General features: G+C 37.0%; 1 protein-coding gene across 1 annotated transcript in view; it reads right to left on the minus strand.

Moving 5' to 3' along the window:
• Positions 1-1,057: 1,057 nt before the first annotated feature.
• The window catches only part of LOC108675804 (GATA zinc finger domain-containing protein 14), a gene marked incomplete at its 3' end in the record, with an annotated part of 45,323 nt that continues 32,539 nt past the window's right edge, over positions 1,058-13,841 (minus strand). Inside the window, exons 4-5 of the mRNA XM_018163831.2 lie at positions 3,465-3,596; positions 1,058-1,687 (exon numbers count right to left, since the gene is read on the minus strand). Coding sequence (XP_018019320.2) covers positions 1,058-1,687; positions 3,465-3,596 — 762 coding nt within the window. The remainder of the gene's footprint in view (positions 1,688-3,464; positions 3,597-13,841) is intronic.

The following is a 13,841-nucleotide window of genomic DNA, read 5'->3' on the forward strand; positions in this document are numbered from 1 at the left end:
ATTGTATGGTCTTTCATTCGTCAATGGACGCAGAAATTCGAGGCCCTTGCAGAACCGTTTGCTCAATAGAAATTTAATGTAACGAAAGTTACATGTGATGAAACGGCAAAGAATTCAACGATTATTTCAACAAAACGTTGTTCATTCAGCAGGATACATGGATTTAATAGGAGAAATAGGCTTTACCTGCATTACCTCGAATCAGTGCTATTGATGCATCGATTGAATTTTTTATTTGCCATTATTGTCCTCATTTCTAACCACGTCATGTCATAATAGTTACTAGCTGTAAACGTCTTTGCATGAAATTGAGCCTCTGATAGACTGTGCTCTGCTCTTAAAACTAAGCGAGTAGTACTATATATACCGCACACATATATATAACGTACAGAGATTGAAATGCCCTCTCCCTTCCCCCCCATAAGGGGGGAAGGGAGGGGGCATTTTTTTAACGCATTTTTCAGATTCGGCCGTGTCTGTCCCGAACGTATCAGGTACTAAATACGCGCGCCCCACGATCGCCCCAAGCTCGACGGGTAATTTCACAAGATTCCATTTCGGCGCTTATTTCGCTCAGGCAACCGGAACCTAAAGCGGACATAGAGCTTCTAATTTACACCGTAACAAGAATTTGGGGCGTCCTTGTGCCAGCGGCTGACAGGAATAAAAGTTTCGATAGGGTGTCCAGGATTTTTCCTCTAGGAAAAATCCAAACCTCTATAGGAGTTTCGGACCAAAATAGTGACAATTCAACACATGGGTTACATCGCAACTTTTGTGTTACACAAGCCAAATAAAGGTTTAATGAAAAAAAAAGGTTTTACTTGCCACACAAGGTCACATTTGCCATTGTGTTAGTCAGCTACACAGTGACTTTTACCTGAAGAAGTATTTTTGATATCAAGATTATAGGTGAAGTATAACTTTATTAAAAGCGCTTTGCATTGCACCGATTGTCGAGGCTCATTTCAATAAGCAATTCACAATTTGTCATTTCGCCAAGTCAACAGAATGTCCTCGTTAAACTTAACAATCTTATTATTCATTTTAGTCTTACCTTTCCCATGAAGTGTCTTCTGTAGATCTGCGCGGTCTCATCGCTCTCGATTTTGATGTTGGCATTTGATGTCGATGTTGCTGTTGGAAGATGTTGAAGACAGGATGATGATGAGTTTTGATGTTTGTGCTGTCGGCCGTTGCGATGTTCATTATCATAAACATTATCGTTGATATTAGCAGAATGGTGTTGAGATTCGTTCTTATTGTGTTGATTATGGTGAGCGTTATCGTTGTTGTTGACATACTGGCCATTTGCTCCATAAATAAACTGTGAGGTTTGGGATACGGTGGTATGGTCACTGTATTGTGATGATTCATACGATACTTCAGACGGTGTAGACGAATGGTACCCGTTGTAGCTATAATTACTGGCGTATTGCGAATTGAAGTTATTTGATGGATTATTAGATTGGTTGTTAGTGGGCGGGATATCGAAATTGTGCCCATTGTGGTAATTTGTTGAGGGGGGTAAGCATTGACTAGGTATATAAGTTGGGTTGTTTGGGTGGTAGCGGCATGGTTGTGTTGATGAGGTTGACGATGAGGTTGAGGCTGAGGATGAATCGAATTGATGGTTCTCAGGCTCGCCAGAATCCAACCAGTATCCTCCACTTGCTGGTAACACAACCTGTGAAGAGAAGGGAATATTGAACCTATATGTATGTATACGAGTACAATAGGCTAGTAGCATAGTTAGATGGAGCATAACAAATTTAATTTGATAAATTTTATACTTAAAGATTACATTCAGAAATGTAAATTCACATCTTTTCGTTCTAAATTAGGAATGAAATATATGAATTTTTTCCATGTGGTTTCTCTTAGGATAGAAAATGTGAGTGACCGCAATGGGTATTTACTCGGCAATTATAGCCGAATTGAGGCTATAATTGCAAACATACTTAATCCTAAGTAAAAACATCTATTGCCAAAAATTCCAGCAAATTTATGTTTGATCATATTTCCTGAGAATGATCGGAAAAATTCCAACTAAACATGAAATTAAAATAAAAAGAAAAAGGAAAAACAAGCCTGAAAGCTGCAAACATCTTTCTCGACACACGCAACATCTCCAGGCCATCACGCGCAGAACCTTTAAAAACATTTCATGTTATGCACGATGATCGCCCAACTCCTGGCCACCGATGATACGTCGACGATTCTTCAGCAAGGTATAATGATCAGATGTTGCACTTGGTCACTCATAGGAACGACTCACTTATAGTAGTTTTTTAATTTCTAACGAATATCTTGAAGATTGGCATGAGGATAGCCTGCCAATCATACCAATAAGGTATGTTTTATAAAGAGATCTTTCGTTCGTGGCAAAGGGAGAAACGATGATTATATAAAATTTAATGAATTAATTCAACACAGGAAACACAAAATAATGATAATTGTGTACCTACCTCACAACACAAAATGAAAAACGTTTAAACTGGAATTGAAATCGAAGGAAAAACTGAATTAAAGAAACATGAATCTATTATTTATTCTTTTAGACAATTGCAAATTTTATAATTCGTTATTAGATAAATGAAATTTTTATCGATGAATACCCAAGTGGCATAGAAAAAAATATTAGTATATAGCCTTCGTAGAATGGTTTAGTAGCTCAGGGCCAAAACAACAAACGTCGACGAACAAAATGCCTATTATTCGATCAGCCATAACAAAAGGAAGGCTGAATAACAACGTTAGCGCGATCTGAAGGACGAACTCTCGTCAACACGGCACCTACACAATCTGGTGCTTGAAGCGCAGTCTGGATTCTAAATAAACGGAACAATTTAAACTAATTTTAAAATTATCGGGAAGTAATGACTCCATAATATGTAGAGCAGGTCATTGAGTAGATGGGTGGCTCATGTTAAAATATATTTAGATCAGAAGCAATAAGAATTCCAACTGTGTTATGTTATGTTATGAATGGACAATCTAGGTTAGGAATGATCTGTGTTGAACAAGAAAATTGAATGAACAATGATCTGTGTTGAACAAATTGAATGAACAAGAAATAAGGATTGAAATTTTATTTAGGAGCGAAGCTTTATAGGGGTATTATGTAAAGCAATGTTTAAGAACGTTCCTCTCTAGTCTATATTCTATCCAGGATGTTCTCGGATTAAAACATTTAAAAACTTAGTGATACAAAACGGCATTTCTCAGAGATTTAGAATATCAATCCCAATAATATAAAGAGAATGTTTTTTAAGGATTTAAATAAAAAAACTCTATGGTAGAGATTTTATGATTTCTTCATGAAAGTTAAATCTGGGATTCTTGAGCACATGAATAAAAATACTGAAGAAATTTGCAAAATTATTTCATTATGAATGAGGTCAAAGTTCATCAACGTAAAACGAAATAAACGTAGGATGTAGGATATACTGAGAAATTCGTACCTGAGGATAAGGTCCAGGATTCCTGAGGATGTTGAGGAGCTGTTGGCGGGAGGATTTGTTTGCAGGGGCGCCGTCCCTGTCGCTGCCCTCGGATGAGGGTGACTTGCCCATGCCGCCCTCGCGCAAGTTCCCCTGAGGGAAAAAATCAAGTTGATATTAGTAACCGACTCATATTCATCCATAGCTAATTCATCTATTGTGGAAAGGACCTAAAATTTTTATCCGTGCATGTTTGCCTGTATACAAAATCTATTAAAGGGAACTAAATAGCCTAATAAAACGTAAAATGAGACACTTTAGCCCTAACCCAATACGTCAATTTAAATTTAATTTAATTTTTCCGTTTTTATCCTGTGATATAGCATTTTAAATAGCATTTGATATAGGATTTGATTGCTGTGTTATAGCTGAGCATTTGATTTAAATCTTCAAGTTTAATTAGAGCTTCTTCTAAGATTAGTTAAAACTTAAGCCTAATGAATTATGATCGAATCACTTTCAATAATTAGAAGGAACAATATTCCAGCCAACGGGTTTAAATAACGTACCGAACCCCGAATAAATCGTGCACGTAAAAAGCAAGCCTTACATTACACGAACGAAAAATTGCCCGTGTTACCAAAGAACGGCTGTTAATTTGAGCGAAAAACATGGATCTCGAAGAGCTAAAAAATTGAATCCTATCGTATAATTTATTTAATCAAATTTGTTCATCAAACATTTTTCTATAAAATTTACGATTCTTTGCGGTGACGCCACTACGACGCTGGATTTCAATGAAGGTTAAAACTTGGCTATCGTAAAAATATATGAAAAGTACATGAACGGAATTGCATGAGGCATCAATTATTAGCCACGATCTGCTGATCGAGCGACATGCGTAATTATCTAAATTTCGTACTATTGACTGATAGTCGGCGTATGTAGATATTAACGAAGATACAAGCGTATATTTTTCGATGCTTTCACAGAATTGGTTCTTGAAACTTCACGGATTTAAGTACTTAGTTTTCTTCAAAATCCGGAAGCGCAGTTCAGCTTTCATTTACATTAGTTTATTCCACGATTGAAATGGTCTTTCATGTGAACCAAAACAATTTCAACATAGGTGACTGACGACTTGTACTCGCAGACAGTTGAAATATTTCAGCAGTAGTAACTATTGGTTGTCTTGATGCTCTAGATGTACAATGTTGAACTAAACCGGAGAATCTATCCCACATTCGTAAAGAAGGACAGCAGGCCAGAACATTTCGTGTTCATGATATAACGAAAATTAGAAAGACTTTGATTGTCATTGCTTCAGATAACAAAATAAATGGAACGCAAATCCTAAAGCTTGAGATAACAATGTAAATTGAGCACAAATCCTAAAGCTTGAGATAACAATGTAAAATGCGCACACATCCTAAAGCTTGAGATAACAATGTAAAATGAGCACAAATCCTAAAGCTTGAGATAACAATGTAAATTGAAATGTAAAATGAGCACAAATCCTAAAGCTTGAGATAACAATGTAAAATGAGCACAAATCCTAAAGCTTGAGATAACAATGTAAAATGAGCACAAATTCTATCCTAAACATCGACATAACAAGTAATATGAGCTGCGTGGCTCCGCTCATTAGGTTGCTCGGCAACTCAAATTAGGTGAAGGCTGAGACTTGAACAATGCACGGCCGTTCATTTCATGTGCGCACTTCTTTTAATTATGGGCCCTATTAAATGATGTTTTTAATTATACTCTATAAGCTTGTTGGTTTCATCCAATGTAAGAATAATAACACGATAAGAGTAAAGAGTACGCATTAATTAAATTCAAGGCTACCATGGTCATTAAAAAGGTTCGGATTAAACAAATTATCGCTGCTTCAGGTTTTGAAAAATAACCTTATACGTGAAAGAAATTGTTATATCCCATATTATTATACGTTACAGCATAAAAAATTCCAACATTTTAGTTGCCACTATTAAAAAGTTGCTAGCTCGTTTATTTCTTGTTTCAGGTGCAGCTGAAACAGATGTATTTTCCTCAGCATTTTCAGATGATGCTGAAACAGTTGCAAATTTTTAAAACCATTTTCATGGAACGATGAAACAGATTTATATTCTTGAGTCATTTTCACGTTCTGCTAAAACAGTTGCAAATTTTTGAAACGTTTTCATTAGACAATGAAACAGATTTATATTTTTGAAGCATTTTCAGGTCCTGCTGAAATACCGGAAGCAGTTGAAACGAAGGCCCTCGAGGTGGCAGTAGACACTGTATTAATTCAACCATGGTAGACACAATGTTTGGTTGGATTGGTGGCGGTGGTGGCGAGACATTCAAGCGCTACAGGAAGTTGCTGGCTTACTTGCTGCTAATGAAGCAGCGTCGATCAGATCTAAAAACTCGCTGCGATTCCGATGTTGTCGAGTCACTGTCGCACTGCAGCTTTCTTTGTGGAGAATATATAAGCGTCCTGTCTAACCATAAAATGCGAGGAATGAAGCAAATTGAACCTTTAATTTAATACAATTGAATAAAAATTAATTGTGATTAACGAAATCACGAGAACACTGCCTTGTCACGACAATGGAAATACTTTAATTTATCGCCAAAACAAAAATATTACACAGTGCATAGAACTTCAAAAACATCCAAGGCAGTCAAAATTTCCGCAAAATGTTTATATTACAAAATATTTATGCAAAATATTCCCCACGTGTAATGTATGAACTACACATGAGTGTTACATTAGACACGTACACTGTGTGTGTAATGTATGAACTACACATGAGTGTTGCATTAGGCACGTACACTGTGTGTGTAATGTATGAACTACACATAATGCGCGTCTGCTTTAACCCACAAAACCGCGAGCTGCGGTCGGCAGAGCAGCTCAGCTTTGAACGTTCCACGCACGATCCTGACGAAGTTTCGAATGCGTAACCAAATGGAGAAACGAATGAGTGCGTCAGCAAGAACCATTCGTGGAGACGGTTCGTGATGCACGAAAACAATACGCAAGTATTGTTAATTGCTCTTAAGCGTTTCGTGATTCTGTAAACACTAATGGGTTTCACTAATGGGTTTGCGTGAAAATTGAACTGAAGTCGAATTTTAACCTTTCATGTTGATGTATATTAAATTGTAAATGTTCGGCATCAATTTGACTACCCATTTTCTGTTATTCGAACATTTAAAAAGAGGGTTTTGCGCAAAAAATAATAAATTTGCACTCTTTACCCTTATTTATTTCATAATTTGTAACTCAAAATAAAGATTTTCTCTTGTCTTGTAAGAAGACCTAGCATGGATGGAAGAGTTCGCATCGAGACGGAAAATTTGTGATGTGGAACACCGCGTAAAGAAAAAAAAAGATTTAGCTCATGCTTCGGTGAAAAATAAAAAGAATATACCAGAGCGGAAACCCGATTTACTTAAAAAATGACTAATGTAAGAACTTCTCTAAAAAAATTGTGTACACTCTTTATGGATCAACCTAAAATATATTTGAAACTAGGTTAATATTAATAAAAAAAAAATAAAAACCGTTTTGAGGAAGTCTTAAGTTTGAGAAACGCAGGGAAAATAGTTGGAAATAGATAAAGCATTGATACAAATAATAAAAAATAGCATTTTATTGCTCTAAAATACTTTAATATAGTTTTGGCCGTGGTTGAATTTACATTTCTGAAGATATAAAGATTTATTAGGGAGTTCCTATGAAAAGTTTTGTTAAATTGGATAGAATAGACAACATATCGAATTTGTAAGAATAAGGATACCTATTGTATGAATAAGAAAAATGATATTCTTATTGTAAAAATGAGGATATATAGATATATATTTGTTACAATGAAATATATTGGCCTTCTTGTGATATCGACGAAGTTACGAATTTATATTCTCGATAAACCTCAACAATGGTCCCTTAGAAAATAAATAATACAAAAACTTGACTAGTGATCAGAAAAACGATGTAAAAATACGAAGTAAATTAAAATCATGCAATACAGAAAAAAATATTCTGAACCATCATGGAATAACCATCATCATTCAATTAAATCAGAGCCGAATTGTGGGAGGTCATAAAAAGACCACCATTAACTTTTCAGAATTTGTTATTTTTATTTTTTGTTTTGTTTTTCAAGAGTTCAGAATTTGTAGCAGTTCACAGAGCACAACCTGTTGCAGCTCCTCCCGTTCTATTATAACTGAACGAAATTAAGCAGAATTATCTTCATTGTTCCAGACATTCCAGGGAATTAAAGAAAAAAAATAGCGACGCGTCACAAAGATCGGCAGATGACGCCGCCCTTCCGTCCTGGCGCACTCAGAAACTGTATGGTCAAATTGTCCAAATAGTTACGCACTTTTGTATGTATGGGTCATAATGTATGGGTCATATTGTCCAAATAGTGACGCACTTTTGTATGTATGGGTCATAATGTATGGGTCATATTGTCCAAATAGTGACGCACTTTTGTATGTATGGGTCATATTGTCCAAATAGTGACACACTTTTGTATGTATGGGTCATATTGTCCAAATAGTGACACACTTTTGTATGTATGGGTCATAATGTATGGGTCAAATTGTCCAAATAGTGACGCATTTTATTACCCACATTACGAGCAGATAGCGGTAATAGTATTGATACGCGTCTTTCTCGGGTCAAACTAGTTCAGGATGACTCACCCGATGGCAAGAAGTATATCGCTATTTAAACAAAGCCTCACTTATTTTTCTCAGTGAGCGCTTCCCTCGATCTACCAGCGCCGGTTCCCCTCCCGCAAAAAAAAAAAAACGAATTTCAATTAACTCTTGAGCAACAAACTTTTATTTTTAAATTGCACCAAATTATATAATTCCATTTAATGTTAGTCGCAAGTGTTAACATTAAATAAATTTATACACGAATGTTTCGCGACCAACGCCCGCCGAAAAAAATCACGCAAACTATATTGCATTGTCAGCTTGTAAAACTTTTATTGTTGCAGTTATGTGACCTTTAGACATCAATTAAAATGTGAATATTACTCGGACAATAAGTTCAATTAATTAATGAAACCTCATAGTAGTAATATTAATACATAAGAACATTACGACATACATTAAATATTAAAATAAATGAGTTTGAATGAGGAAAATAGCGCCGATTGCCACTCGTATATATAAGCATGAGGCATACCCCCACCACTTACACAAATAATAGTGAGGTCATAAACTATTAACTCATCACCTAACGAGATTCATGAGGTGATTTCTCACCACTCACAAATATAACATTCCTTTAAAAACATAGCATATAGCGTATAAGTTTACATAATATAAGGTCACATAACATATAAGGTTACATAACATAACATTCACGAACATAATAAGGTTATTACTAATCACTACCACATATAATCACGAGGTTATTACCTAGCACTCACAAATATAATCATAAGATGATTACCCATCGCCTCATCCATAGATCATTTAGCGAGGCAGGGATAAGCTTTGCACACTTCACAGCCGCGACAATACAACCTATCTTCACTGCAGTAAAAATTAAATGCTTTTGGAAAATTTTATCATGCAATTCTTCTTAACATTTGTTATGCAAATAAATATATTTACAATTTTTTCATGCCACATTCAAACACGCGACGCGTGTGGAATGTGCACCACAAACGGCGTTCAGTTCACTACTGCTGTTGAATACATCTCACCAACAGCTGGTGCATGCAGTCTGCAACGCAGCAGCAGCATCAAACACCTGCTAAACAGCTGCTGTTTTTAGTACCAGCATCAGATGCACAGTTAGAGCAGATGCATCAAAGTCAAGCAGCTGCATATTCAAGAAAACTAAAGCTAGATACAGCATGTTTAGCTTCTTACAACAACAGGCATGCAAATAAATTACTGAAAACTGGTGCAGAGGCCAAATGACATTTTCATAATATTTAAATCCAACCATATATACGCTACTATTGAATTCCATGGGTAGGATTTTTTAAGTTATCGTTTTTGCTATGCAAAGGGATTTAAAAATAGTGGATTATAATAATTATAATAAACTACACGACTATTTTTAACACGTTTTTTTTTTCAAAGTTATCCACTGATGGTCCAACAAGAACTTCAGAAGCTGTTACAAGACAGGCAGCACGTTGTGCGAATTGCGAAAGTTAATATCAAAAGATTTTCTTCCAGAAATTCATGGCCACAGTAACGAATTTTATTTACGCATTTTCGTATTTTCCCCTCATACCTGACAGATGTGTCGACAATTAAACATTCAGCATAGAAAATGATTCAATTTCTATTAACTTTAAATGTACAAGTTTCACAGCTGCGCGACAGCTATAAAACATTGCAATTGTGATTGTTTCCTTTACAGCTGCGGCAAAATTGGCGAAACAAGAACCATAAAAAAATCACGGATAAAAATGTTACAAGACCAGCAATCGTCGCGCATCGCCTGCTTCACGAAACAATAGAGGAAGGCTACACGCGGATCAAGCCCCTATTGAAAATATTCGACGACTTAGCTGTGAACGATCAACTATACATGAGGTACAGTTTGGGAATGATGATTAGAAAATTATCCGAGAATTAAATACGTTTCGAAGCGAATGGATGATAGTAAGGGGAAAATGTTAAAAAATAGAAAAAGAGCATTTAAATGAAAAATTAGAGAGATATTTGTAAGAGAATCATAAGCGATAAAATAATTGTTTCAGAGGTGGCACATAACGAGAATAATACTTACCAGAATTGAAATGTTACTGTTGTTATTGAACAGAAATCTATTGTATCATAAAATTTTCTCGTGTACACAGAACAGAAATTTCTCACATGCACTGACGATACTTTGAATACACGTGAAAGTGATACAAATTTGTGGCCAACACGAGGCTTTACAAAGCTCAGTAAACAGTATATGTAAAATATGCGTGGACGGAGTGTGAAAACGTTTTAGCGCTCCACGAATGCGCCGCACTGACAAGTACTTGATACTTTCCCGTAAATCTGTGATCAAATAGCGCTATCATGTACACAGTTTGTGCAACAGTGCGCAGCCTCAAGCTCATGTGAAGCTTGACGCCCATGTGGAACATGTAGCCTATATGAAGCTTGTAACCTTTGTCAAGCCTGAAGCTCATGTGAAACCTAGCTGAAGCTCATGTCACATAGGAAGGCTCATGTGAAGCCTTTGTGAAGCCAGAACTCATCTGAAACATATGTGAAGCGTGAAGCTCATGTCAAATATGACGAAAATTTACATATCTGAAACCTATATAAAGCCTGGAGCTCATCTGAAACATCTGTGAAGCATGAAGCTCATGTGAAGCTCGAGTCGCGTATCTCGCATGGCTGACCTCACGCCATAGGAGGTCAGGTCGACCGCGGGAGGGGCCTCTTCCTAGTCATGGAGTGAGAGAGAAACTTGCATGACGAACTCTAGAAAGTCTAGCGAAATTTACTGATGCTTTTTGACCCAAAAGCTTCGCTAGCCGACGTACATTTTGGGTACGTCGCTAGTACATTTTGGGCCTGTGTGATGGCAGTCGAAATTTCGCTTTGTGGTATATTTTAGGTTGTTCACAAGAATAAACTAAAATTGAATTTGCTTGAGAATGGAAGGAAAAATATTTCGTGAGTAGGAAATTTCGATGCAACACAACATAAACACAAAACAATGAAAATTTAGTACACAGTAAACACGAAACACTGGGTTGCCTAAACACATGTTCCGAAACGTATACAAACGAACGTTCATAACACCAAACATCATACAAGAACCTGAAACATTCATAAAAATCTCACTAGAAACGTGCGCGTTCAACGCGAAGTGAAAGGAAGAGCAGGCAGCTCTATTACTAAGGAAAAAAAACGGCGAGAAAGGGCGGAATTGTAGAAGAGTTTTTACGAGGATCATTCGCGTACGGCACGCGAACTGAGCACGGATGCAGAAATCATTCTAGTGCTAATTTTTTAACCTTTAGCGAACAAAGAAAAGTAAAATTTTACGCCCGTTTCGGGGCTCTGCAACATGAAGGAATTCCCGCCAATGAGTTTATGAAATATCTTGATAATTTAATATACATTCAAAATAGAAGTAGTTATGCTATAAAGTTAGATATACATTTAACATCACAGAAGTAGTACTATAATATTGAATATAAGGCAAGTATCACAGAGGTCATGCTATTATGTTAAATAGCGACACATTTAACATCACAGTAGTCAATAATCATACAATGATGTTAAATATCCATATCCGTCATATATCAAATGTCACAGAACGACAGAAGTAATAATATTATGTTAAATTTACATGGAAGATCATCATGTATCATAACACACGATGCCTGCACCAGTTCGTATATAGATCCGCTCGAATGTTCGCTACCGCGCGTCGTCGCACGTAAAGAGTCGCTGACCTCGTCTGTCTGTTGCTCCAGCCTTGACCTGATGTGTGATGATAGTTGTGTGATGATGGTTGTGTGATGACTGTTGTGGTGTGATGATAGTTGTGTGATGACTGTTGTGGTGTGATGATAGTTGTGTGATGACTGTTGTGGTGTGATAATAGTTGTGGTGTGATGATAGTTGTGTGATGACTGTTGTGGTGTGATGATAGTTGTGGTGTGATGATAGTTGTGTGATGACTGTTGTGTTGTGATGATAGTTGTTGTGTGATGATAGTTGTTGTGTGATGATAGTTGTGGTGTGATGATAGTTGTTGTGTGATGATAGTTGTGTGATGATAGTTGTTGTGTGATGATAGTTGGTCATGTTATGCGATGTCAGGTGTATTCATACCAATTTTCGGCACACTACTTGGTCTACTTACTCAAAATGGACCTGCGTTACAAATGGTCTGATGACCTAAGATGGAGGTTCGAGTAAGAACAAAGCGAATCTTGTATAAAAACCAATTTCGATTTGTAGCTGAAGTAAAACTGAATTTTTTAGGCAAACATTTTTTACGTGCGAGAAGTTGACGTAATACAGTTGGTTTTGCGACAAAAAAAAAAACGTTCTATTTCAATCACAAAATGGGTTGCCTATCCAAGGATACATTGCTAACAAATTCAAAGATGGGCGTAAGTTCCACGTAAGTTCCACAAGTCAAATAATAGTTATAGGTCATATCTAGTTACGGCTTTCAACTTTGAATTGATGTTATGCGATGATTTTTAGGGTATAATAAAAATGTTATGTACAAACGCGTCTCGATGATAAAATTCCTGGGGAGAGAATAAAGTTATTTTGGCTCATTGATCAGGATAGGCATTCCTCGACGTATAAGATTGAAATGTCACGTAACAAGTGAAGTAATTCCAAATTACACACTACAAGAGCGCGCGGAAATCACGAACAATTGAATTGCGGAGAGCAATCCTGTGCTCCGCGCAATAGAAAGTTACGCCTGAGAACTCCATTGACGGTGAGACGTGCGGGGCTGACGTTATAGCAGCTGTAGGGGGAGGTAACAGAAGCAGCTGTAGGGGGAGGTAACGTAAGCAGCTGTAGGGGGAGCTAACGTAAGCAGCTGTAGAGGGACCTAACGTAAGCAGCTGTAGGGGGATTTAATGTAAGCAGCTGTAGGGGGAAGTAATGTAAGCAGCTGTAGGGGAAGCTAGCGTAAGCAGCTGTAGGGGGAGCTAGCGTAAGCAGCTGTAGGGGGAGCTAGCGTAAGCAGCTGTAGGGGGAGCTAGCGTAAGCAGCAGTAAGCAGCTGTAGGGGGAAGTGACGTAAGCAGCTGTAGGGGGAGCTAACGTAAGCAGCTGTAGGGGGAGCTAACGTAAGCAGCTGAAAAGGGGGCGGTAATGTAAGCAGCTGTAGGGGGAAGTGACGTAAGCAGCTGTAGGGGGAAGTGACGTAAGCAGCTGTAGGGGGAGCTAACGTAAGCAACTGTATATAGGGAGAGCTCAGTTAAGCTGTACGCGTATCACGTTTTTGAGTATCTCAAGCAATTACGTGACAGCGTTCATGTGCATGAAAACCAGGGACTAAAATTAGTACCTAGAGCACGTTCCTAGAATAATCGCGTGGTGAAATATGAGGAACAGCACGAATATAAAACAGCAGTGCTAACAATGTCTCGAAGTTCTGCGTTAGACACAACAAAAGAGCAAAGAACAATGATAGGGTAATTATTTATCATTGATTTCTATGAAAAATCCCAAAAAGAACTCAACGAAGTGAAGGTAATCTCATAAATATGAACGAAACCTCATTTTTCTTTTTCAAGAAGGACCAGCTTTTCATTTAAACTTCAAATGAATTACAAATTACGTTAGGTAACTCATAATTCTAGAATGGAAGGTAATATAATTTTGATAAGTTAAATTCCATCATAAGAATGTAGCCCACAAAACCATAACTAAT

Source organism: Hyalella azteca, unplaced genomic scaffold (genome assembly GCF_000764305.2).
Source record: "Hyalella azteca isolate HAZT.00-mixed unplaced genomic scaffold, Hazt_2.0.2 contig10125, whole genome shotgun sequence".
NCBI classification, from domain to species: Eukaryota; Metazoa; Arthropoda; class Malacostraca; order Amphipoda; family Hyalellidae; genus Hyalella; species Hyalella azteca.